The sequence below is a fragment of the Trichosurus vulpecula genome, chromosome 3 (assembly GCF_011100635.1).
Source record: "Trichosurus vulpecula isolate mTriVul1 chromosome 3, mTriVul1.pri, whole genome shotgun sequence".
NCBI lineage: Eukaryota > Metazoa > Chordata > Mammalia > Diprotodontia > Phalangeridae > Trichosurus > Trichosurus vulpecula.
In genome coordinates, this window is record NC_050575.1 from 157,412,572 (window position 1) to 157,440,360 (window position 27,789).

Here is a 27,789-nt window from a genome sequence, read left to right on the forward strand (position 1 = left end):
TGATACCATCTCCTCTACGGGAACAATTCCCAAGTTCTCTCCTCTGTTAGTGACACCCTTCTTTCTTGCACCCTTCTCATTTCCTTCAGGCAATGCTCTGCTCTCCATCCATTCCCCCTTCCCTTTAGGGCCCTGGCTCTAAGGCAAGCTCCATGATGCTGATGGTGGATATATTATACCCATATAGACCTGAACCCACACACCTGAGTTGATCTTTGAACAACTAAGGAGGGTTTCTTGTTAAGTCCAGGTGAGATATCTGATCCTGGGACCATCAGGAACCTCTCAAGCCTGAGGCAGTGCAGAGATGCCCACCACCAGCAGGGAGCAGGCTAGCTGAAGGTTCTTCATGGCTGGGTGCCCAGGCACAAGCTGTCTTGTCCAAAGCACTTCCCTGAGGGCACCAGGATGCTTTTTAGATCTGGACCTGTAAGATGAAGTCTGGAGGAAGCAGTGCTCAGCCCCTCCCAGAGGCCACCAGTCCCCACCCCTAGGTATAATCCTAGCCCCAGACTGGCCTCTCCCACCCACTCTCAAGAACACCATGAAGCCCACCCTGCTCAGCCCCTTCCTGATGTTCCTAATCTTCTCCCTGCTGCTACCTCCACTGATGGGGAGCTTCCTTTTTAAAGGTATCTGTTTAGTGGGAGATTAGGGGTTCTTGGGGTAAAAATCATAGAGAAAGGAGACCTGAGCTAGCCTTATAGGGTCAATGGGGAGTTGAGAGTGGTTAGTACTCTTTCCCTGTAGCCAGAAGATCAGGCTTTGTCCTAGTTGAGTCAAACCAGGCCTAAAGTCCCTGACTTGACTCAAAATATTTCTCTGGGACTTCTTAGAAGATGGGGGAAGAGTGTGTGCTATACCCAGCCCACCCCTCCATACTCATCAGATGAAGGCTTCCCTTGCACAGGAAGGACATAGCAATGAAGGGAAGGCTGAGAATCCTCAGTGTTTGGATAGATTCTGGGAATCCAAGTCTTTCTAGAAGAGCTGGAGGGAAGGAAGAGACAGAGAGAGCACACATAGAAGTTTTGGCCAGAGGGCAAGTGCCCTGGGTGCTAAGTCCTAGGGGCCAGGACCCAGATCCAGGGGTTATGGCTCAAGAAAAGAGTTTAAAGCTAAATACCAGGATTTAAGGATTCAGGATCAGGGATAAATGATCCTAGTCAGGGGTTGAGGATCATTGTAGGGCCAGAGCAGTGCCAGGTGGGGGATTGGGGTCACAATCATACTGACTCTGCCACTCTCCCCTATTGTCAACACTACCACTGACTGATCCTGGCATGGCCCCTTCTCAGGACGCCCAAGTGAGTGCTGAGGGCTGGGCTGAAAAGGGTTGGGTTGGGGTGGCTCAGAATAGAATGGGGAAAAGTAATCCCCATGCATACATAGACATTTGGGGTGGTATGCTATTCTGGATCTTGATCTAGATGTCTGTGTTTGATTATATGTCTTTATCTATTTATGTGAAGGGGTATGCAAAAGCCTAATTGGAATTGTGTGTTGGTGCACTGAGAATGAACAGATGAAATGGGGCCCAACTTGTGTTAATGAGTCACAGAAGAGAAGAAAGTGGGGCTTGGGGCATCCATGCACCCCTGTCTGGTTTAACCTTACTGGGTTTGGCGCCTGTGCTTTTCCCTAATATATACCTTATAATAGGTCCTACAAAGACATCCCACAAAAATGCTTCACCTCCTCCCCTGGATTCGAATGACCCACTTACTAGTACTGACAACACCACAGAGGCTCCTGCAGATACAGGGATCACTTTAAAGGATTCAGCTGCAAGGTTATCAGGTAAGACTCTGCCCTTGCCATCTCTCTCCCACCCACCCACCCACACCCCACCCCAAAGCCAGGAACCAAGAAGTCAGGAATCATGTTGGGAGTATTGGAGGAGGTACTTGGAGGTAGGGTTATGTAGGGAGTAGTGGAGGGGTAGAGGGAGTAGGGGAAGGGGTCCTAAGACCCCCAGCCAGCAGGGCTTCCTGGAAGAAGCCCAGGCCTAAAGATGAAATGGGGTAGCCAATGAGGTCCCAGACCACTTACTAGGACAATGAAAAAAATCCTAGTTTGAAAGACTTGGACTCCAGTGCTGACTCCACCACTAAGTATCAGTGTAACCTTAGGCCAGTTAGTTTCCTTTCTCTGTACCTGTTTCTTCCTCTACAAAATAAGGTTAAACTAGATGACCCAGAAGTTTCTTTCCATCTCTTACATTATGGGTATTATATTCTAACCTCCCTTTTAGTCCTGACATTGTTCCTTCTTACTTATGACCTTCCATGATTCTCTTGCAGAGAAACCAGGCCTATGCCCTAAGGATCTCCTTCCATGCAAAGAGCTATGCCATGGAGACGATTCCTGCCCCCACGGTCAGAAATGCTGCAGCACAGGCTGTGGGCACATGTGCCAGGGAAATATTGACGGAGGTAAGTCGGCACTTTTAGAGTCCAATCATCAAAGACTGCTTAGAGCCCGCTCAGAGTCCACTCTCAGAGGTGGTACCTGGGATGAGAAGGGAGAGGAATTCATGCCCTCAGCCCCACCCCTATATACCTTCAACCTGCCTAGAGAGCTCAGCCCGTTGAAGGGCCAGGGGCTCATCTTGGTATCATACAAACCAAGAAGGGACATTAGTGTAATAAAAGATGATTGGACTAGGAACCAAGAATCCTGGGTTCATGTACCACCAACTCACTGTATCACTTGGGAACTCACTGGGCCTTGTTTTCCTCATCTCTAAAATTATGAGGGAATTCAGAGAAGTCACATGGCATGATGAGGCTAGACAAGATCTTAGAAGTCACCTAGCCGAGCTGCTCCTTTTACAAATGGAGAAACAGCTGAGGCCCCAAAGCACAGAGTGCTCCAAACCAAGGCTCTCTGTACCCCCAATATGCTGAGTCCTTAGGGGGCTTCAAGTTCTCACCCCCTCTGACTTCAGTTGCCATGATCTAGAGCCAGTAGTTAGTCTGAATTATGACTCTGCATAAGACTCTGGGTTCCAGATAGGAGCTGAGGAAGGTATGGCTGGTGACCTGTTCCTCTTCCCCTCCCTTCTCTTCACATAGGGCGGGCTGGCCATTGTCCGGTTGTCTTCCAGAACCTTTGTATAATGGTCTGTAAAACTGATGAGAACTGTCCATATGAAGAGAAATGCTGCAAGTCTGGCTGTGGCCAGTTCTGTGTGACCCCTATCCCAGTTCAAAACTCCACCCAGACTCCTGAGGAGGAGCCTCCCCCTCAAAACTTTACGGAGACTCCAATCCCTGAAATACCGGCAGGTGAGCTTCTGTGCCACTTGGGTGGGATACTGAGGAGGAGGTAAACTCAATGCCTTCTGGGAGCTCCCAGTCTCTACAAAGAGACAGAACAAGAGATAACATAGAGTGCCCTAGGAGAAGTATAGCCAGGGATCTATACAGGGAGGAGAGATCCCTGTGTGTTGGGATGGTCAAGGAAAGCTTCCTGGAGGAGGCTGACCTTACAGAATGAGCAAAACTTAGATGAGAAAAGAAAATAGGAGAGAACATTCCAAAGGCATAGGTGGGAATGTGCCTAGGCAACAATGAGACCAGCCAGACAGGAGCAGGACACGTATATAGGGGAGAAATAAGAGGTAAGGGGGAGGGAAGGATAAGTGGCTTGAAGCTAGGGTGTAAAGGGTGTAAAGAATGATCCATGAAAGGTTTTTGAAGGGATTAGGAAAAAGTAGTAGAGAAAGATACTCATCTTCTGAACCCTAGGGGTAGAGAAGCAAAATCTCAAAGTTGACCCCCACACACCCAACTCTCCCCACCCTATATGACAAAATATGTTTCAGTTCCAGAAACCCAAGTGAATTAGGTGATCTGATGTTCCAGAACTTCCTCAACTCCAGGAATGGCTGGACTTCAATGGCCTCCTGGGATCCCTGACCTTGGGAAACAGATGGCCCTACTCCCTGGCCCCCAGTTCTGACCCCATTGCTCTCCTAGGACCCTGCAACACAGCTTTGGGGAGGGAAGGGATTCTTCAAGCTGATTTCCTCCTCAATAAATGCTGATGTTCGCACTCCCTGTCTGTTCTGCTTCTGGGAAGAGGGCTTGAAATCATAAGAAGATATGCAAATTCATGAAGTCATCTAAAGTTATTCTTCCCTAGGAGCTCAGCCCACCAAGGCAAACAGGTTGGAACTAGTCTACTAATTGGTACAGAAACTCCAGGGACTTTAAAGTAAGGACTTTGAGGCACAGGGACTTTAAAGTTGGCTTAAAGATTGTTTGTCTAAGATCACAGAACTACTAGTAAGCAGCAAGGATAGTGTCTGAACCTGGGTTTTTCTGACCCCAAGCCCAGTACTCTATCCACCCACCCTGACCCTTAAGAATAATATAATAGTCCTCTTTCCAGGTTTCATTCTAGTAAGGAGGGGTCCCCGGGGTCTCAAAGGCCATGCCAGAAGTTTATGAGCTCTGGTAGGTCTAGTCATGCTGGAAAAGCTTAGAGAATGGGCCCAGCAATAGTCTAATGCAGGGGTGGGATTCAGTCAAAGGGCCACACTTGGGGACCTAGAGGGCCACATATGGCTTTCAGGCAGCAAGTTCCCCACCCCTGCCTAGCATCTGCTATCCAGCGAGCCTTGTACCTACCTAAGCCCAATGAAGCTCACTACCAGACATCCAGGGAAGAGGACTACTTTTTAGCCACAGTAACTCATAAGACACCCAATAAGTCATGGAGGGCTTGCATAGGATCAATACAGAAGAAGGCTTTGGATAATTACCTGGCCCAAACTCTCATTTTACAAATGAGGAACCCAAGACTCAAAGAGGTTAAAGTGATCTGCTTAAGGTCACACAGGTTAGTACATTGTGATCTCTAGGTCAGTGGAAGAAGTAGCCACCTAGATAAAACTGGAACTCTTTGGAAGTATATTGATATGGTTCACATCCATCTAAGGTTTACATCTCATTCACTTATGCCGTCTTCACAACAACCCTATGAAGGGTTCCGGGAATATTATTATCCCCATTTTACAGTTGAAGAGACTAAGGCTCAGAATGATTGTGACTTGCCTGAATCACATAGCTAGTAAGTAGTAAAGTCAGGGGAAGTAGAAACAGAGGGTCTGGAGAGGGCAGAGTCCAAGTGCCCTGGGGCCAGGCTCTGGTCACTTTCTCCACTTTCTCACTTTTCCACTAATACAAAAGCACTTAGTATTCAAGCCCTGCTGGAAAACATGGAGGTCCAGATATATCTGGTCTGGATATGGGGATTGTGCTCCACTTCTGGCTCTGAAGGCCAAGGTAGGCCAAAGCCAGAACCCCGGGGGAACATAGCAAACTCTTGGGAGTATTTTGTCCCCAGCTAAAAAGCCTGGCTCATAGAACCACCAGGAGGTGGAAGAGTCTCACTCCTAGAATGATCTAGGCAGCCAGATGGAAGAACCCCGTGAATCCTTAAGAAGAAAGGCATTCTCATCTGGCCTGGGTCCCTGCCTTTTGACAGGACAAGCCCTAAAACAAAACAGAGGTGTATGTACCAGGCTCCTGTCAGTTCTACCTGCCCAGCCCCCACCTCTAGACTCTCTGTGTGCCTACACAGAGCCTAGGTGGGTTTTCTTCTCAAGGTTATCCTGGTACCTTTTTCCTGCCCCCTGACAATTGTGGCTTTAAACCCAGGGACAAGGGCACAGATGTGTTATGGCAGAAGTCAGTTCATCCTCCACTCAGCTGCAAAGTGACCTTCTTAAAGCATAGGTCTGACCATGTCACCCCCTCTTACCACCTGGCCCCTTCCTGCCTTTGCAGTCTTCTTACACTGACTCCCCTCCATGAGCCCTACAATGCAGTGACTCTGGCTTTCCTCCTTTTCCTTGAACACCATGTTCCATCCCTGGCCCCCACTCCTTCCATACTTTTTCACTGGCTGTATACCATGTTTTCCCCCCTTAACTCTACCTTCTGGCTTCCTTCCCAGTTTGGCTCCAATTCCACCTTCCAAAAGAGGCTTTTCCCAGCCCCTCCCACTGCTGCCTTCCCTTGGAGATTACCTCTCATTTACACTTATGTATCTTATATGTACATACCTCCTTGTTCCCTCCATTCAACTGTGAGCTCCTTGAGGGCAGGGACCATGTTTTTTTTTTCCTTTCTTTGCAATCCCAATACTAAACACGACGCCTGGCACACAGTAAGTACTTAACAAATGCTTGTTGACTGACTGACTGTCAGGGGCCTTGCTCGAGAATGGCTCCCTTGGTGCAGTTAAGGAAAAGTCCCTGGGAAACATGGGCTGTTACTTGCTACCTTAGTGTCTTCACTTGTAAAACATAGGATGTTAGAGTAGACAATGTCTAATTTAATTCAACAGACAACTAAGATCTCTTCCAGCTCTATTTTTCTATGAAATTATAAGAACTATTCTGGCTCCCAAGGTGCTAATCATAGCAACATTGACATTAGCAGTAATAATCGGTGACATGTTTATAACGCTTTTTTGTTGTCGTTCAGTCCTATAAATGAGCCCATTTCACAACAGACCACTGTAGTGTTAATGGCTGTAGTTAGATCTGCATGGAGCTCCCATAGTGGAGATATCTCCAAGTATGAGACCTGGAAGGGACCTTAGACAGGATTAATTCTCTTTCCTTCTTCCTCATTTCTCCCTCCAAAGGGCCAGGGTTGGTTGGTTGGTGGGTGGGTGGGTGGATTGTTCGTCCTTCCTTCTCTAAGAGGACCAATGAGATCACAAGGGTAATGTCTTGACTTGCTGTGTAAATTGGATTTGAGTGACGCAGATGAGTGGGAGATGGTAAACAGAAAGATGCCAGGACCTGGGAGAAGGAAGGAAGAAGTCAGGTACTTGGGCAGATGGCAAAGTTGGCAGAGCTGATCTTCTGCACCTACCAGATGGCCCCCTTCTCTGGCCCTTGGCCACCCATACCTTATCTCTTCTCTGCTTTCTATTCTCCACCTCCCAGCTATTCCTGTCCAGTAAATTTCATTCCCCTCAGGGCCCGAGGAGTAAGCTGGTTTATCTGATAAAGTCACCCTAACCCCCACACTCTCCTCTGAAGAGGGAACATTTTGAAATAATAGAAAGTACAATGGACTATGAATCAGATGATCTGAGTTCTAGACTGAAGATAATGTTATATGAGCTACTTGCCCATCCTCCTACCCACTAACTCATTGGCAGAGCTATATAGACTGATCTTTGCTGGGTCCAATGAATATTTCACACCTGGCTCAGCCCAACCAGTTAAACACACTTCTCTGCTGCTTGAACAACGGGCTGGGTTTTATTTCATCTAAAATAGCCATTCTCAAAGTGTGAGTGAAGAACCACTAGGGGTCCCTGAGACCCTTGCAAAGAGTCCAGAGGTCAAAACTATTTTCATAATAATACTAAGACATCTGCCTACTAAAATACTCCTTTTTTTCCAACTTCATATCTATATAAGGCTGGATTTTCTTCATACTTCAACCAAAACAACATATTCCAACAAACTGAATGCCTTTTATTAAGCCAGATATTAAAAAGATTTATAAAAATATACAAAATACTGTTACTCTTCTTTGTTTTGGAATATAGTTATTTTTCATCTAAAATGTTATTTATTTAATATAATGGGTTTATTATTGTTATTTTAAATGAGATGATAAATATTTTTAAATTGCTATCATTTTTAATTTCTAATATGGCAAATACCAATAGATGACACAAAAAACTCTTTGTGGTTCTCAATAATTTTTAAGAGTATAAAGGAGAGGGGCAGCTAGGTGGCACAGTGAGAAGATCACTGGCCCTAGAGTCAGGAGGACCTGAGTTCAAATACAGCCTCAGCCACTTGACACATGTACTAGCTGTGTGACCTTGGGCAAGTCACTTAACCCCAATTGCCCTGCCCCCCAAAAAAACAAAAAAAACAGTATAAAGGAGACCTATGAACAAAAAGTATGAGAACCACTCATCTAGAAAATAATAACTAGAGGGCAGGGACTTTTTATGCATCTAGGATCACAGAATTCAGAGCTAGAAAGGTCATAGGATTATAGGTTTAAAATTCAAAGAGACTTTAGAGGTCATCTAGTCCAATCCTTCATTTTACTGATAAAGAAACTGAGGCCCAGAGAGAGTAAATCTCTTTCTCAGGGTCAAACAGATTTGATGTGGTTAGAATTTAAACTCAGGAGGGTTTTCTGGCTTCCAATCCACCATTTGTTCATCTATTCCAGTTCTTAACCTCAGGTCCACAGGCCCTGGAGGTGACTGGGTAGATTTCAAGAGGTCCATGAACTCAGACAGGGGAAAAAATTTTATCTTTATTTCCATTATCTTCTAACTGAAATTTAACATTTCCTTCGACTGTGAATTTAAAAAATAAACAAACATTCCTTGGAGAAGTCCATAGGCTTAACCAAATTGCCAAAGGCAGCCATGACATTCCAAGGTTAAGAGCCTCTGATCTAGTCCTACCCCCTCATTTTACAGATGAGGAAACTGAGACCCAAAGAAGTTAAGTCTTTCTCAGGATCACACAGATCTTAGGTGGCTAGGGTTTCAACTCAGGCTCTCTGGCTCCAAAACTACTACAGATTCATCTGGTCCAATCTCTTAATTTTGCAGAATAAGAAACTGAGACCTAGACAGAAGTGACTAGCACAGGATCAAATTAATAGTAAATAGTACAGTCAGGAATTAAACAAAAGTCCTTTGATTTCAAATCTGATCTTCTTCCACTATACTCTATCATAGAAATCCACCTACTCTCAGTTGATTCAAAACCCTTCTTCCCACTGAAACTAGAAACCCAGTGTCCAATAGGTACCAGAATGCAGGGTCCCCCAGTTATTTCTAGTGTTGTTCCCACCTGTACCTCACCACCCACTACTTACACCTACTTCCTGAAAACAGGTGGGTCATTCTTTCCCACTCCAGATCCATCCTCTGCCTAGGCCATTGCTGGGCTCCTAAGATAGGAACAGACTGTTTCCTGGAGTGGGGCCACATCTAACCAGGTACAGTCAGGATGGAAACATGATGTACTATGCAATAGATGGATGAGTACAGGTGAGAGATGAGGGGATGTAGGGTTGAGGAGGCAGGCCTCAAATATAATGCCCCACCCCTTGTTGCTACAAGGTTCAGAGGGATCACATGCCCCCGGCTCTTTACCCTTCTCCCCCATTTGTTGGAGTAGAAGCAAATCTCTCCCTTCTTTAAGCTCACAGAGAGGTATCGTGATGTGGTGAAAAGAGTCCTGACTTTGGGATCAATGTACCTAGTTCGAATTCTGGCTCTGATACCTATAAGAATATAAGCAAGTCTCTTCCCTTCTGTGGGCCTCAATTTCTACATTGATAAAAATGAGGGGGTCAGACTAAATTATCTATAAGGTCTCTTCCACCTCTAAATCTTGTGTCCGTCTTATTCTCTTACTCTCTCCCTGCAGAGGCCTCAACTCCATTGGCTTAAGCATGGAGACCACTTTTATTTCCTTAGTTCACTTAAGACAAAGATTGGATTTTCCAGAAATGGCCATGACTGATAGTATGTAGAAAATAATAAAAACTTTCATGTATTGAAAGGACCACCAGAGCATGAAAGGAGTTTCCTAACATATCTGTGATCAATAGACTACAGTCAGAAGAGGACTGGCTCTGGGGTCAGGAGACCTGGGTTTGAATCCCAGTTCTGTTCTTTACTGCCTGCAGGACAATGGCAAATCCCTTCCCCTCTCTGGGCCTCAGTTTTTGCAAATGAGGCAACTGTACAATCCCTATGATCCCTTCCGGCTCTAAATCTTATGACCCTATGACCCACAGAGGCCTGTAAAGCTATCAGTAGGACTGAGTATGGACTGATTATGGGATTAATCCACTATTAGAAGCACAAGAATTACTAGGTATCAGCAGGGAGGCTTCCTAAAGATAGGTGGGGGTCCTATCCCTATCCCCATCCCCACTCAGAGATGAGGCTGAGGCTGAAGGAACCGTAGAGAAGGAAATTGTTGGCCATGGCATCCCAATAGCCATAGGAGAATCTCTTTCCCTGAAGCCAGTAATTCAGATCTGGTTCTCCACCAGCTGCCTGGGCCAACTCCTGCCCCTCATAAAATCTCTCTGAAGCTTTCCAGAGTGGAGGAGGGTAGGCAAGTGCAGAACAGGAGTACATTGGATTTGGAGATGGAAGATGTGGGTTCAATTCCAGGCTCTGCCTTACTACTATCTGCAGGAATTTAGACAAGTTACTTCCTTTCTCTTGGGCCTCAGTTTCCTCATCTGTAAAATAAGGTCATGAAAAGAAATAATTGCTTCCAGCTCTCTTGGAGCTATAATTCTATGATCTTTGTCAGGAGGACTGTCCCAAGGCAATAGAGACCTGGGAGCCCCGTAGACATCAGGAGCTTTGAGCATTGGGAACCCAAGCTGTATGCAGGAAGGGCTGTGTCTACGAAATGCCCTCCCTGTACTAGAGCAGGGACACAAGGAGACCCATTTCCTCTAGTTTTTTGAAGAAAACATTAGTGAGAGACTGGAAGTTCATGTATATCAGTGTATAAGTTTGGAGGTGAGTAGAAAAGAGAATACTTAAGGGAAAGAAGGAAGGGGAGGAGAGATTAGAAGAAGAGAATTCTAAAAAGTTATAGGCTCTACGGATGGAAAGGATCTTAAAGACTAACTGCCTAATTTTACAAATAAGAAAACTGAGTCTCAGAAGGACTAAGCAACTTTTCCAACCTAGGTCCAGAGCTCTTTTCACGTTGGCACAAGTATTAGGAGGAAGGAGACTGGCATATTGCCCTATCTACCTTAGCTTCCCATTGGCACGCTGCCTCCAATCCTGGCCACGGCCTCTAGGACCAGGTGTGAAGAGAACACCTATCAAGTTACAGGCCCCAGCCCCTGAAACTTCCTTGTGTTCTCCCCCTGTAGCAGAACTACGCTCTGAGCCGAAGGCTGGTCACTGTAAAGGCAACTTTCCTAGATACTTTTACAACAGTGCTACAAGTATCTAAGAGAAATTTACCGTTAGGGGCTGCAACAGAAGTAAAAACAACTTCATGACCCTTCAAGACTGTGAAGATAGTTGTATCCACAGGTAAGCTTACCCAGCCTCCACCTAACTTGGGGTACAAGTCAGGAATAACGAGGGGAGGGAGGGAAATAGGGGGAGAGGGCAGGGTGATGGGAGGAGGGGCTCTAAGACCCCAGGAAGAGGAGGAGAGAAGCCATATTGAGTTTCCCTACACACCTCCACTTCCATGGTGGGAAAGATGATGTGGGGGGGCGGGGCGGAAGTGACTGTTTGCTTCTGTTTGTTTTCCAGATGAGTCATCATTGCCTCTCTCATTTCCCACTTTCAAGAGCCACCACTACCACCCTAGGTCCCAGGGTTTTCTACTAACTCTTCATGTCATTCATGAGTGTACGTCCCAATAAACGTTCTTGTTTTGCTCACTTAGTTGCTCCTGAGTTCCCTCAGAACCTGACCTTTGCTGCCTAATGCCTTCCAACACAAACCAGGAATTGGATCCTAGTCAAGGCCAGGATCTCCCTGACCTGGCAATGAGGTAGAGCAAGAGGGAGAAGGGAAATTGGAAAAATGTCTCAGGCTAAGAAGGTGACAGCCACCCTGATTCTTGTGGAGATGGAAAAATGGGAACCAAGTCATTGTTCTGTTGGATGGCTCCACTGTTGGTGGAATTGTTTCTGAAGAGCTTGGGCATTAGATCACTATCAAGGGCTCCCGGCTTCTGACCTCTGACCTATTCTATTCCATGTTTTTATCAACTGTTAGTATGAAGACCTAAAAGAACTGTTTATTGGAACTGGGAATGATATGAAGATGTCAGAGTCAAGTTTTTAAATCACCTTAATAGAAAAAGGATGGGTTAAACTAGCAGGATGACATTGAATGGAGTGGCTCAAAAACTCAATTGTACAAGTTCAGATTTATTGGAGACCTGGATTAACAGTAGCATATATGAAAAATCATGGAGGCTTAGTTAAACAAGGCAAGTGAAGAATGTGAATTTTTTATTAAAATGAAGCTAATGCCATCTTGGGCTGCACGAATAGTCATCTAGGGTCAGAATTGGGCCTCTGGGTTTATGGGATTGCATATAGAGTATTGTGGGAGTTCTGGGCAATACGTTTTATAGGAAGCAGTGACAAACTGTAGTGTGATCCACCAGGATGGCAAAAACTTTGAAAATCATAGCATTAGAGAAGTAACCACACTTACCCTAGAGAAATAAGACTCGGTGGCAACAATGATTGTTATCTTCAAATATCTGAAAAGCTGTCATGGGGAGAGGGAACCAGCTTTGTGTGTGATTCCCAACTCTGAGGGGAAGAAGTTCTGAGGGCAGAACTAACACCAAAGTGGGAAAGACAAAAGTAAATATAGCTTATTTATATACATATCAAGAAGATTTTTCTAGCCATTGGCAATGTTAATCAGCTATGGGCTACGCCTTGAGGAAAGGATCTACATGTTACAGAAAATCTCTAAGCATTTGCTGAATGCCCAGATATCAGGGGTGATGTAGAAGGGATTTCAGCATCGTATAAGAGGTTAGAATAAATGAACTCCTAGGTCCCTTCCAAGTTGATTATTATGCCCTCTGGGTTTTTGCTATTAGATCCCAGGAAGTGGCTCCCTGAAGTTCCCCCAGTTCCTCTGATAAAGCTAGAACTAAGGATAAACAAGACTGGTAGTGATCTGGGACCCAAAATGTCAATGGGCATAACAAAGGACGTTTCTGAGCATGCTTTTGGTCAATGTCACTCCCCAAAGCCTACAGGGATTGATTTAGAGATAAGTCAAGTGGCATGCCTCACAATGAAGGCTCATGGGGGAGGGTGGCACACCATGGGCAAACCAATGCCTTGAGCTGGCTCTAACCACAGCACCCACTGAGAGAGAATAGTATTTTAGGGCAGGCTCAGAGTAGAATAGGATGAATGATGTGATGAGGACCAGAGAGACAGGGTAAGAATACCCAAGGCAACCATCATCCTAGCTCTAACCAGCTGCACCACAACACTCTACCTGGTTACCTCCTAGCTGCTGTACTGGTACAAGCAGGATCTTCTAGGGTATCCTTGAGCTATAAAGCAAACAGAACTGGAATAGCTCCTAAAACTCAACTATTTGGGGAAACATGATGTAGTATGTAAAAAGCACTAGATCTGGTGCTTTTCCTCAGGAAAGTCCCAAGTTTAAATCCTGCTTCTGACACTGACTAGTTCTGTGACCATAGCCAAATGACTTAATCTCTCTGAGTTTTATTTTCTTTATCTGTAAAATAGTAGACAGGAGTACCCACTTCATAGGGTGAACAGACCAAATGGAATTATGTGAAGTACTATATAAATGTCATCTACCATTATATGGAAGGGGAAACTGAGGCCGAGGAAGAGACTTGAATGAGAGCACATAGGCAGTAGGTACTCTGTCTGGGCTCCATGAAAACACTCCAGTTCCATGATAAAACTACATTTCCTACAAGCCCTCCCAACAGGACTCCAGGCTGAAGCTGTCTTCTTGGATACCAGGACCTCCAACTAACACCTTTTCTTAAACCATCTCTGCCTAGTTCATGGTCCACCTGTCTCCCCCTCACTTCCTGGCTAAATTCCCAAGGTATCTTGGGCCTTTCCTGCCATCTCATTAAATCAATTTCCCCCATTGTCCCACTTTTCTGAACAGTTATAAACTCAGGGTTCACAAAGCTTGAAAGACCCTGAGTACAGAAAATATCAAAGCTTTTCAATTTGTATCCCCAGTGGTTAGCACAATGCTTTGCACATAGTAGGTGCCTAACAAATTATATTTTAATCAACTGAAAGTCAGAACTGAAAGGAACCTTAAAACAGACTATAAGAGGTGGAAGAGTTTGGTAAGTTTCAAAAGTTTGGTAAGTTTGGAAAGTATCTTAGAAAAGAGACTCTTCATCTTTTTTTGTGACCCAGACCCCTTGGGCCAGCTGGTGAAGACCCCTTCTCAGAAGCATGTTTTTCAATGCATAAAATAAAATACACAAGAAACCAATTCTGTTGAAATATACTTACCAAAGTTTTTTTTTTTTTGGAACAAGTTCAAACCCACCCATAAAACAGAAGCAAATAGCAAAATAGATAAAAAAACCAGAACTTGACAATATGTTGTTTACAAGAAACACATTTTAAAATGAGAGACACACACAGAGTAAAATTTATCATGCTTCAGAACATGAGAAAAACTGGGGTAGCAATCATGATCTCAGACAAAGTTTAAAGCTGAAATAGATTTAATTAAAAAAGATAAGCAGGGAAGCTACATTGTGTTACAAAGGCATCATAGAAAATGAAGTGATATCAATATTAAGCACATATGCACCAAATGCTATAGCATCCAAATTTTTAAAAGAAAAGGTAAATGAATTACAGGAAGAAATAGCAAAACTATAATAGTGGGAGATTTCAACCTTCCCATCTCAGAACCAGATATATCTAACCAATAAATAAGAAAGAAGTCAAGGAGATGAATAGAATCTTAGATAAACTAGACATGTTAGATATCTGGAGAGAACTGAATGAGAACAGAAAGGAATATACCTTTTTCTCAGCAGTACATAGCACTTTTACAAAAACTTCATAGTTCAATGCAGAAAAGCAGAAATACTAAATGCATTCTTTTCAGATCATAATACAATAAAAATCATATCTAATAAAGTACCATGGAAACAGATTAAAAATTAATTGGAAACTAAATAACCCAATATTAAAGAATGAGTGGGTCAAAGAACAAGTCATAGAAACAATAAATAGTTTTATTAAAGAGAATAATATTAATGAAACAACCTACCAAAACTTATGGGATGCAGCAAAAGCAGTAATCAGAGGAAAATTTATATCTCCAAATGCTTACATCCATAAAATAGAAAAAGAGAAGACCAATGAATTGGGTATACAATTTAAAAAACTAGAAAAAGAGCAAATTAAAAATCTCTAGTTAAATACCAAATTGGAAGTCCTGAAAATTAAAGGTGAGATTAATAAAATTAAATGTAAGAAAGCCATTGAATTAATAAAGAAAACTAGGAGCTGGCTTTACAAAAAAACACAATAAAATAGAAAAACCATTGGTTAATATGATTTTTTTAAAAAAAGAGAGAAGAAAGCCATGCCACTAGTATCAAAAATGAAAAGGGTGAGTGTACCACTAATGAAGATTAAATTAAAGCAATTGTTAGGAGTTAGTTTGCTCAATTACACGTCAATAAATTTAATTACTTAAGTGAAACGGAAGAATACTTACAAAAATATAAACTGCCCAGATGAACAGAAGATGAAATAGAATATTTAAATAAACCTATTTTAGAAAAAGAAATCAAAGAGGACATTAATGAGCTTCCCAAGAAAAAAGCATCAGGACCACACAGATTTACAAGTGAATTCTACCAAACATTTAAAGATCAACTAATTCCACTACTAAATAAATTATTTGGAATAGCAGGTAAAAAAGGAGTCTTGCCAAACTCCTTTTATGAAACAAATATGGTGCTGATACCTAAACCAGAAAGAGCAAAAACAGAGAAAGAAAATTATAGACCAATTTCACTAATGAATATGGATACAAAAATCCTGAATAAAATAATAGCTAAGACACTATAACAATATACCACAAAAACTATACTTTGTAACCAGTGGAATTTATGCCAGGAATGAAGGGCTATTTCAATATAGGGAAAACTATTAACGTAACTGATTATATCAATAACAAAAGTAACAAAAAATCGTATGATTCTATCAACAGATGCAGAAAAAACTCTTGACAAAATACAACATTCATTCCTATTGAAAATACTTGAAAGTATAAATGGATTTTTCCTTACAATGATAAGAAGCATCTCCCTAAAACTATCAGCAAGCATCATCTATAACAGGAATAAGCTAGAAGCCTTCCCAATAAATAAAACATCCTTGTAAAACGAGGATGCCTATTATCATCAATATTATTTAATATTGCACTAGAAACACTAGCAACAGCAATAAGAGAAGAAAAGGAATCACAATGAGCAATGAGGTAATAGAACTATCTCTTTTGGCAAGCAGTATAACAGTATACTTGGAAAATCTTAGAGATTCAACTAAAAAGTTAGTTGAAATAATTAATAATTTTAGCAAAATAGAAGGATACAAAATAAACCCACACAAATCATCTATATATTATGTCTTACATGTATGTATATATACATATATATATTAAATATCACCAGCAAAGCCCTGCAAGAAGAGATAGTAAGAGATATTTCATTTAAAACAACTGTAGATAATATAAAACACCTGGAAGTGTACTTGCCAAGACAAACCCAGGAACTATATGATCATACTTACAAAATAATTTTTATACAAATAAAGTCAGATTTAAATAATTGGAGAAATATTAATTGTTCACAAGTAGGCTAGCCAATATAACAAAAATGACAATTCTACCTTATCTATTTATTCACTGCCACCCCAATTAAATTACAAAAAAATTTTTAATGGGCTTGAAAAAATAAGAAAATTCATTTGGAAAAACAAAAGGTCAAGAATATCAAAGGAATTAATGGGGAAAAATGTAAAGGCTGGATGTCTAGCAGTATCAGATCTTAAACTGTATTATAAAGTAGTAATTATCACTTATTTGGTACTGGCTAAGAAATACAATGGTGAATCAGTGGAATAGAGTAGATATACAATACGCACTAGTAAATAACCATAGTAACCTTGTGTTTGATAAATGTAAAGACTTAGGTTGTGGGGATAAGAATTCAGTATTTGATAAAAATTATTGGGAAAAGTGAAAAGCTGTCTGGCAGAAACTAAGTATAAATCAGTATCTTACACCATTTACCAAGATAAGGTCAAAATGATACATGACCTAGATGTAAAGGGAGATACTATAAGTAAATTAGAAGAATATGAAATATATTATTATAAAATCGTTATGAATAATGAAACATTATTACCTATCAGATTTATGGAGAAGTAAAGAATTTATAAATAAACAAGAAATAGGGAGCATTGTAAGATGTAAAATGGATAATTTTGATTACATTAAAAGAAAAAGGATTTGTACAAATAAAACCAATGTAGCCAAGATTAGAAAGAAAGCAGAAAAATGGGAGGAAAAATTTTATAGACAATTTCTTGGATAAAGGCTTCATATCTCAAATAGATAGAGAATTTTGTCAAATTTATAAGAATAAGAATCATTCCCCAGTTAATGTATGGTCAAAGGATATGAACAGGCAGTTTTTGGAAGAAGAAACCAAAACTATATATAATCATATGAAAACATGTTCCAAATCATTATTGATTAGAGAAATGAAAATTAAAACACCTCTGAGGTACCATTTCACACCTATCAGATTGGCTAAAATGTCAGAAGGGGAAAATAGGAAAAATGTTGAAAGGGATGTGGAAAAATTGGGACATTAATATAACGTTGGTGGAACTGTGAACTGGTCCGATCATTTTTGACAGCAATATGTAATTATGCCCAAAGAGTTATTAAACTGCCTTATACCCTTTGGCCCAACAATATAACTATTAGGTTATTTCCCTGTGATCAGGGAAAAAGGAAAAGAACCAATATGTTCTAAAATATTTAGAGCAGTTCTCTTTGTGGTAGCAAAGAACTGGAAACTGAAGGGATACCCTTCAATTGGAAAATGGATGAATAAGTTGGGTTATATGATTGTGATAGAATCCTACGAGAAATAATGAGTAGATTGATTTTAGAAAAACATGGAAAGACTTGTATGAAATAATACAGAATCAAATAAGCAGAACCAAGAAAGCATTGTATATAGTAACAACAACATTGTGTGAAGAGTTAACTAGGAATGATTAAGCCATTCTCAGTAATATGAACATTCTAATTGACTACAAAGGACCTATGGAGGAAGTTGCTATCCACCTACAGACAAAAAACTGAAATATGGAAGCATGGTTGTACATATATATCTATATCAAATATTGGCCTTGGGGGAGAGGGAGATAGCTTGGAACTCAAAATGTAACAAAAAAAAATAAATATTTTTTTTAAAAAAAGAACAAGTTCATAGACCTCAGGTTAACTCCTGTCAATAGAACACAGAAGGTGAGAGCTGAAAGAGACCCTAGAACACAGGTCAGAGCTGGGAGAGGCCTTAGTAACATTTCAGCAATCTCTTCTTTTTCCAGACAATAAAGCCCAGGCCCACACAGGTTTACTAATTTGCCTAAAAATAACCTAGCTAAGAAAGGGGGAAAGGACAGAAAAGAATGATCCAGCAGCTATAGGAATATATTTATTGTTTTCCTCGAGCAGTAGGATAGGATGGACTCTGGAGATTCTCCAGCCACAGTTTAGCCCAGGACCCAAGGGCTCCATCTGGCTCCTCACTAAGTTATAATCAAGAAAGAGACCCAGATTAAGGTCAAAAGTCATCTTCCTTGACCCTCCTCATCCTCCCTTCTAGAGTGCATATGCACACAAAGTATAAATCCTTTATAGCTGCCTTGGAGTATTCTGAAACTGATGGTACTTCTGGGGGAGGGGGGCCTCTAGAGAGTTAGTTAATGGGGCCTTTCCAGTTGACCATACACATTACCAAGTAAGCCAGCGAACTAAGGAAGAGAAGTCATAGGCCGGAAGGCTTTGACTGGCTGGGCATTGCTCCTTTTCTCTTCCATCTTTGTCCATCTGTCTTGCACTGATTATCCTTAAGTCTCTTGCTGCCCATCACATTGGCCATGGCCAAAAGCCCTCTAGCCAGGATACCCAGCCTGCAGCCCAGGACTAGGCCATACCTAATGCTCCCCCACAGCTCTAGTCCCTTATCCACTAGCCCATACTGCTACTGCCACAGACCCATGTCATGACCCGAGATTCACACAAGTCCCCACATCTTCACAGACACTCTCTCTTACTGTGAAAGTTATTCTTGTTCCCTTTACAGCTACCATAGATGAAAATCTCACAGCTCTTTGAAATCAGGTTGTAGAAGTGATATGGAATCCAGGATTTACAGGATCCCACATCTAAAGGGAGCATGAAATATCTAAACGGCAAAGGAGGTAGAAGAAAAGGATACGAAATGAGGGGAAAGTGGGTAGGAGGAAATATACCCAGGAAGAAGCAGTATTGTCTGGGGTAAGGGGCCAAAGCAGAGATCAATTCAACAAACATAAATTAAGCCTGCTAAATGTAGCCAGGGACCATGAGACACAGTACAATGAGCAGCAGAGAAAAACCATGGGCTTGAAGTCAGGACATCAGGGTTCAAATACCATCTCTGGCTCCCTGAGTCTCAGGGTCTTCATTTATTAAAAAAAAAAAAAGGAAGTTGGACTAGATGATTTCTAAGATCATACCAGTTCTAAATGTATCAGTCAGTCAATTAGCATTTATCAAGAGCCTACTATGTGCCAGGCACTGTGCTAAGTGGGAGGCGCACAAAGAAAGGAAAAACGAACAGTCCCTGTCTAATAAATCCTATGATCTTTTATGCATGGACCTATGCTCACAACTAAGGATACAAAGATGAAAAATTATATTATCCCTGATCTCAAGGAATCGATATTCTAATGAGGGAAGGTGCTAAATCACACCCATAAAAGGCAGATAGATGGTGCCAAGGATAGAACGCTAGACCTGGAAGCAGAAAGAACTGAGTTCAAATCCAGTGTCAGACGCATAACTATGTGAGCCTGAGCAAGTCACTTGACCTCTGCCTCAGTGTCCTCATTTGTAAAATGGGGATAATAATAGCATCCACCTCCCTAGGTTGTTATGAGGATAAAATAAGGAAATGTTTGTAAAGCACTCTGCAAACCTCACAGTCCTATATCAATACTAGTTATCATCGTTGTTATCAGACATAAAAGGCAGCATTAGCAGCAGAAAGAGCTCTGGACTTTGATTCAGGAGAGATGTGAATCTGAATCCCACTTCTGTCACTAGCTCTGTGACCGTAGGGAAGTGACTCCAAATCCCTGGAGAGCAATGCTAATACCTATAGCACTTAACTGCATTCAGAGGGGAGACTGCGTTTGGGATACTGCACAGTATTCTGAGTGACCTCAAACTGCTCTTCATCTTTTCAACACAAATGTTTTCCCAGAAATATCTAATTGGGAATCTTGGAATGACACTATCCCGAAGAAACAAATGTGCAGGTACCCAAAAACCAATGGGGGCACAGACAGTAGGGTCAAGCAGGCTGCTGTATATTTCCAATGAGGTTGAAGAAGTAGTCTGAGGAAAATGTATGAATGGAACAAAGGCAGTCATGCACTGAGATCAAGAGATAACGCACGAATAGCCAGAGTGATGCGTTGATATTGACAAAATAATAAAATGACCTAGAGAGAGGAACCCTATACATTGGGTGGGCCCTCTGCAGAGGATCTATGGAAAGACTGACTACAGACAAGCATTCTTCAAGATGAGAAGACCTGGATGAGTGGTAATGTGCACCAATAGTTGTACCCACATTGGTGAGCTTACAGATTCACTGAAATATGGGAGTACAGGACTTACCTCAGAGAGCTAATGGGAGAGCCAAATACCATACTCCATATAACGTGCTTTGAAAACCTTAAAACACTATGTGATTGTCTGTTATTGTTATTAATAATATTAAATAATTATTGTAGAAGGTAGAATGTAACAGATGCAAGAGAAGCCTAGACAAAATGCTATGAGAAATTTAAAAGGGGAAAGATCATGATCACCTTGGGAAGTCAAGGAAGGCTTCATGGAGTTAACATCTGGCAGGGTCTTGAAGGAAGGTAAAAACTTTAACAAACGGAAATTGGCAGAATCTATTTCAAGCACAGGGAGATGGAGTATTCAAAGGTAAGGATACAGGAAACAGCAGAACAAGAACAGGGGATGAAGAGTAGTCCAGTCTGGCTGGAGCATGGAATACTTAGGCTCAGAGAGGGAATGAACTTGAGTGACTGTCCAGGCCAGTGCCTTCATCTTATAGATAAGAAAACTGAGTCCCACAAAAGCGAAATTACATGCCTGAGGTCTCACACAAGTGTGCCACACACACGCACACACGCACACACATACACACAGAGTAAGTAGCAAAGCCAGGGATCAACCTTAAGTGTTCTGACTTGAGAGCCAGTTTACAAGATGGAGCACAGCAAAAGAGGGAGGCATTATGGTACAACAAAAAAAGCACTGCCTCTGGAGTAGTCAGAGGACTTGAGTTCAAATGCTCCCTGTGATGTGACTTTGGGCAAGTCCCTTAACCTCCCTGGGTCTTGGTTTCCACATCTGTACAATGTGGGGGCTGGCCTCCTCTAAATGGCCTCTGAGGTCCCTTCTCAGTTTAAAGCTATGATCCTACGTTCAAGACAAAGATTGTGTGAAGCCTGGTTCGAGAGTTTATATTGTGCTTCAATTGGTAGACAATGGAGAGCTAGTAAAAGTTCTTAGAATTGTGAGATCATCTATGAAGACTTAAAAAGAACCTTGGAGATCAATTATTTCACTTTTTCATTGTATCAATGAGGAAACTGAGGCCTAGATCCAGTGTTCTTTTCACTCACGTCTGGTTTTGAGGAGGTGTGTGATAAGATGACAATGGTGAATATACTCAGGCAATATTATCAAACTTGATAGGAACAGGCCCACTAAACCATACATAAAGGTCCCTGCAGACACATATTGATTTAGAAAACCACATATCAACATCATCTATCTTCTCTTGTATTTTTATTTATTTTGTTAACTATTTCCCAATTACATTTTAATCTGGTTCCAGGCTGCTGGGACCTTTGAACTGTGTGTTTGACACCTCTGGTATAGCAGATGGCTTGGAGAGGGAAAGATATGGAAAGACTGGCTTAATGGTTATTAATGGATGAAATCCTACCTTTCTCTGGATGCACACACTTGTATCCACAGCAATGAAAGCAGCATCTCTTGAATCCAGAGCACTCCTGGTCCTTCTTATACTGGTCACGTTCTAACAAGATGCAGCTGATGTTACTGGCAGGCAGTTCCCAGGATGGCCTGCATGTAGCACATGAAAATCTTAGCTCCCGTCTCTACAGGGATTTAAGCTTTATTAAGCACTTTACTCAACAGCAGCTCTGGGAGGGAGGGTAAAAAAAGATCATCATCCCCATCTTACAATTAGGAAACTGAGGCTCAAAAAAGTAAAATTACCTGTCTACAATCAAATAGCTCATAAGTTTGGGGGTAGGAGGGGAAGGGTGAACTCAGGTCTTGTAATTCAATGAATAATTCTCTTTCCACTACCCCATAACTTCTTACACACAGTGGGTATTCAGGGAAGCTTTAGAGGAATGGGGAGGCAGCTGAAGCCAGGGAGATAGAAGGGATTCATACAAAAAGAAGCGCCTGAAAATTAAAAAAAAAAAAAGAATAAGAAGCACTTAGTCCCTCTACTGTCCCACCTCCAGAAAAACTAAGTTGGCCCCTGGCTACAATTTCCTCTCCTCACAGAAACCTAGCCAAGAGCTGAGGTAACAAGGAATAAGCACAGGACAAACCCAGGGCCTGGGCCTTAAGGAGGGCCACCAAGGAAACCCAGGGCCTGGCATTCTTCAGGAATAATAATCAACACTCATTTCCATAATGCCTTAAGGTTAGCATCACTATTTTTCACACAAAAACCCTGGAAGGGGATCTCCACTTGACTTGTGCATGGTCACCTGGCTTGGTTCCAAGTTCTTCTTCCCCATACAACATGCCACCACTCATTGGAAAGCCCTGATACCACAGAAAAACAGCAAGAACCCTGGACTAAGGTTCAGAAGTCCTGGGTCTAAAGTCCAATCCTACTTACTAGCTGGGTGACCTTAGGCAAGTCATTCCTCTCTGAGCTCCAGTCTCTTCCTCTATAAACTGGAACAATAACTCACATGGGAACCATAAGGATCAAATGAGATTGTTAATATAAATTCACTTTAATAACAACAACCCATCACCAATTAGAGACAGCAATGCAGTTTCAGAGGCCTTCATTAATGTCCTCCAATGGCTGATGAAAGCAATCCTGGATTCTAGAAAACTACATCCTCCACAATAAAGTTTTGGCAGGTCCAACCAGGATGGAAATTCAGTTCAATTCCATAATTGTTTAGTAAGTGCTTACAATGTGCAAGGTTCTGGAGTCTGCTCTTCTTTCAGTCACCCAGGCTCACAACCTCCCATATCCAATCCAAAGACCTGGCCTTCCTACCTTCATAAGAGCTCTTGTCTATACCTCTTTCTCTCCTCTGACCCTGCCACCACTCTAGTATAGGCCCTCATTACATCACACCCGGACTATTTCAAAAGCCTCCTGATGGGTCCTAGTCTCTCAAACATTGGTATTAGGCTTCCCCACCCCAATCTAGGTCTAGGAGTCCTTAAGTCATTTCACTGCTCTGGGCTTCATTCTACTCACATCAAATAAGGATGATAAAAATGACTGGATACTTAGAAAAGAGTGTGTGTGTGTGTGTGTGTGTGTGTTACACAAATATTCTTCTTCAATACTTCAAGGTCTGTCATTTCATTAATATGGGTCCTCCCTCCACTGACAAAGATCATTAAGTCCTGGACCAAATTAGCTCTTAACCTGGAGGACATGAACTTGTTTTTTTTTATATTTTGTTAACTTTATTTCAATATATTGGTTTTCTTTGTAATCTAGAAGAGATCTGTGGGCTTTCTGAAACTATCACAGGAGTCTGTGATCCAAAAACAAAAAACAAAAAAAAAGGTGAAGAACTCTTACAGATGCTTTCATAAGGTGCTAGAGCCAAAAAAATTCATCACCCTTCCCCTTTGCACTAAGGCTAGCACTCAGAAAACAGATATGGAGTCTATCCCTTGCCCTCCACAAGAGATCTTTCCAGCATGGCATACCTTATCAAGAGTTTATGTTTCGCAAGTCACTTAACCCCAATTGCCCTGCCTTCCCCCGTCCAAAAAACAAAAAAAAGAGATTAAAAAAAAGAGTTTATGGCTGGCCAGTATTGTCTTCAAGAGCCCAAATTCCCTTTGTGCCACAATGTTTTTCTTAGAAAAGAACATCAGTGGAGGATGCTGTATAAATATCATTCACAATTTAAAAACAAATAAGTCTGAGCTGATAAACATGAAAACCCAAAGTAGACAGTGTTTAATTAGTAAATATTGAGTTAAACTGAGCGGGGGGATTGTTATTGGTGTTGCCACTATTCCAGCTCTGGGGCTGACCCTCTTGTTTTCTGTTCCGTCACCCTGACATGTCTGTAAACACTCATCTTTGGTCACAAATTGGTTCTGGTTACCATAGCAGCCTCCATAGATAAACTTCTCACAGTGGCTGGAGGAAGCATTGCAGAAGTTTGATGTGTATGCTATGCACGGCCCAGTCAGTTACTAGGGCCTCATTACCCATGGTCCCTAGGGGATCATGGGACAGAGGAAGAAAAAGCTATAGTAGAAGGGATCCACATCTTCTAAGCTTCCTCAAATCAATAGGAAGTAATTGCCATCACACTTTGCAAAATCCCATGGAAACCTTACCCACTCTGTGCTGGTTTGAGCCTAGCCATAGTATTCCTTGAGGGTTTCAAGTGCCCTTTTCCAGTTTCTCTCCCCAAACTTTCCATCTATGAGCCCAGGACAGGGAGGCATCCCTCATTCTAAGTAGGCCTTGCCACAGAGCACCTTTATCACTTAATCCAATCCCTCACCCAGGCCTTAACCTAACTGAAGATTCTCAGAGTTGGAAGGAACCTCAGCAGACTTTTAGCCCAATTTGTGCCTGAACAGGAACCCCCTCTGTAACATTCCTGACAGGTGATCATCTAACCCCAACTTGGAAACCTCCACTTCTCCTTTTCAGACAACTCCAAGTGTTAGAAAATTTTTCCTAGGTCCTAAAGGGCACAGCAATAGATGGGCACCACCCTAACATAAGCTGTTAACTGGATCAACATAAAGCAGCAGGAATTGTGAAAACACTGGAGGAGGTAGTTACTATTGGACCAAACTCTCTCCCTGTCCATTAGCCTGCCACTATTAAGGGAAACTTCCCCCTGACAAAACAAATAACTGAGGAAGTAAACTTGTCCAGGCATGAATGTTGGTTATGGACTTAAAGTGACACTGCCTATGTGTATCAGCAAAAGTTGATTCTTGTGCTATCTCTATATTATTTTTTTTCTCCTCTCTCTCTCTCTCTCTCTCTCTCTCTCTCTCTCTCTCTCTCTCTCTCTCTCTCTCTCTCTCTCCTTCTCTCTGCCTGCAAGAGGAGGATAATTCATCACAAACCCTAACTTCTCTCATCAATCCTCAGGGAGCAACCACTAATCAAGCCATGAAATACAACTCTTTTCGTGACTCCAGTGATAAGTCTCCTACCCTCCTTCTCCTCACTTGGAGCACCATGTACCAAAGCAAGGATGACAATCAACAAGGTAAGAACTAGTAGTCTGGGCTACCTAGGACTTGGGAGTTCAAAGCATGGGAGGATGGTGTTCAGAGTTAGGGGAAAGACTGGATATGAGACTTTCACGGGAGTTGCACCCCATGTCTCGGTTAGTGGGTTGGTTATTTTAAAGAAAGCAGGAACCTCTATGTGGCGCTAGTAATCACCTCTCTCTGGCAATTAAGGAATGTACATTGTCTTATGGGACCCATCTCATCTTGGAGACCTTGCTAGTGCACTAGAATTAGCAGACTCCCTGGCACCTAGAAGGGTTTGTTAGGAAGATAAGACCCTCCTTAATTGTACGAGGACAGGCAAGGACAGACAATATGCCTTTTGGGGGATGTTAAATTATTCTGTAACTTTACCTCAGTGGAAAAGCTGACTCAGTTATAAAATTAATACAGCATAAAATCAGTTTAACTCATACCACAGAAAAGAAAGGTAATATTAATTTTGATATTTTTAATACAATACTATATGAATGTGTACTGAGCTGGGCAGCATCTGGTCAGTACAAGCATGTATGTCCTGGCTATGCCTGCAGGGCCCTGTGCCTTCCTTCTGTTGCAGAGAGGACTGCCCGACAGCACCAGGAGGCCATGTCTAAGGGGCACAGCAGTGACTATTTATGACCTACTTATTCCAAATTGAATGTTCCTTCCACTATACTAAATGGACCTTGCCTACAGGTGAAAGAGGTGGTAGTGTTTGTTAAGGAACATTAGGGGGCCCCCTGCACTTGTCTTTTTGAGTTGCCATATTTTCCAGAAACACTGGACCCAGAGCATGCAGGAGGCTCTGAACGTGCCAAGGATGGAACCCCACTGCCCGCCACACCATGAGCTGACATAATGTGTTGTTTGCATCCCAAACTGGATTCCCTGTGTGTCCTTGGGAGACAAGACAGGTAACAGTCAGTCTATACTAAGCTGAACAACTGCTTGAGCAGCTGAGGCCCTTGGAGATAAGCAGACCATCATATCTTCATGGTCTAGCACAGTGATAGGGAACCTTCAACCTCGAGGCCACATGTGGCCCTCTAGGTCCTCAACTGCGGCCCTCTGACTTAATCCAAACTTCACAGAGCAAATCCCCTTAATAAAAGGATCTGTTCTGTAAAGCTTGGACTCAGTCAAAAGGCCGCACCCAAGGACCTAGAAGGCCACATGTGGCCTCATGGCCACAGGTTCCCTACTCCTGTTCTAGCAGTTCCCAAGGAAAAAGAATGTGGTTTTTAAAAAAAAAAAATTTTTTTTGAGGAGGGAAGGCAGGGCAATTGGGGCTAAGTAACTTGCCCAAGGTCACACAGCTAGTAAGTGTGTCAAGTGTCTGAGGCTGGATTTAACAATGTGGCTTTTGCCATTGCCTTGCTCCTCCCCTTAGGTAGGGGTTTTGTCCTTTCCCCACTTTTACTGCACTTTTCCCCCTCTCATGCCATGTTCCCTTAAATGGAGATTTCTGGTATCTCCTCCTTCCTTTGTTATACTGTCATAAGTATACAAACTTCTTGTTGGATTGCAAACTCTTTGGCTTCCACATGTATGTTCATTCCTCTTGTAATAAACCAAGTTCTCATATAAATTTCATGATGTTATGATTGCCTCTTGACATATTTTTGAGGGGTGCCAGAAGGTACCCGGATCTAAAAATACTTCCTTCAACCACCTGCCCTCCCCCATGACTTGCACCCCCATTCTGAGGGTCACAGCTCTTAGCTGGGCAACACGGAGCTGGTCATTGTCTCCAGAAGGCTTCAGCTAAAATGTACATGTGTTCTCTGAGAGTTTTCCTCCAGCCCTCTCCCATTAACAAGAAAAGAGTGATTATACCAGATTAACTCAGTGACTTCTGCATCCTTGAGATAAATGAGATGCAAGATGGATGTTTGGGAGCAAGGGAGAAGGATTAAACATGGCAGACACAAAGTCAAAAAGATCTCAGACCAGCGAGAATGGGTCTAAGTAAACTGGCTGTCAGGAGTAGGTGCTGAAGATCAACTCTTTCTATATGGTTATTTGGTCTACGGTTCAGTTTTGCCTGGTTATCACCTCCCTGTAACCCTCCACTCATTCAGCCCTTGCCCAATGGAGTGAGGAAAAGGGAAGATGGAGGGCAAAGAAGATCCCTAGGATGCCTTCCATTTCTCACATTGTGAGGCTCAGCACAGATCCAGCCACCACTATTGCTACAGCATTTCTGGGAGCCAGAGCAGTCCCCATCACTCAGGCAGTTCAACCAGCACAGGGCAAAGGTGTCCCCTGGGGGCCTGAGGGCCCATGCCCTGCTTGGCTGCAAGGCCCAAGAGCCCCAGCGACCCTTTC

The 27,789-nt window shown here is 42.4% G+C and overlaps 1 protein-coding gene across 1 annotated transcript; it reads left to right on the forward strand.

Moving 5' to 3' along the window:
* The first annotated feature begins 544 nt into the window (after positions 1-544).
* On the forward strand, positions 545-3,869 carry WFDC3 (WAP four-disulfide core domain 3). Its single transcript, XM_036748633.1, has 5 exons — positions 545-632; positions 1,663-1,800; positions 2,304-2,435; positions 3,078-3,290; positions 3,830-3,869. The coding sequence occupies exons 1-5, from the start codon at positions 545-547 to the stop codon at positions 3,850-3,852; spliced, it is 594 nt and encodes a 197-aa protein (XP_036604528.1). The 3' UTR covers positions 3,853-3,869.
* Positions 3,870-27,789: the final 23,920 nt, after the last annotated feature.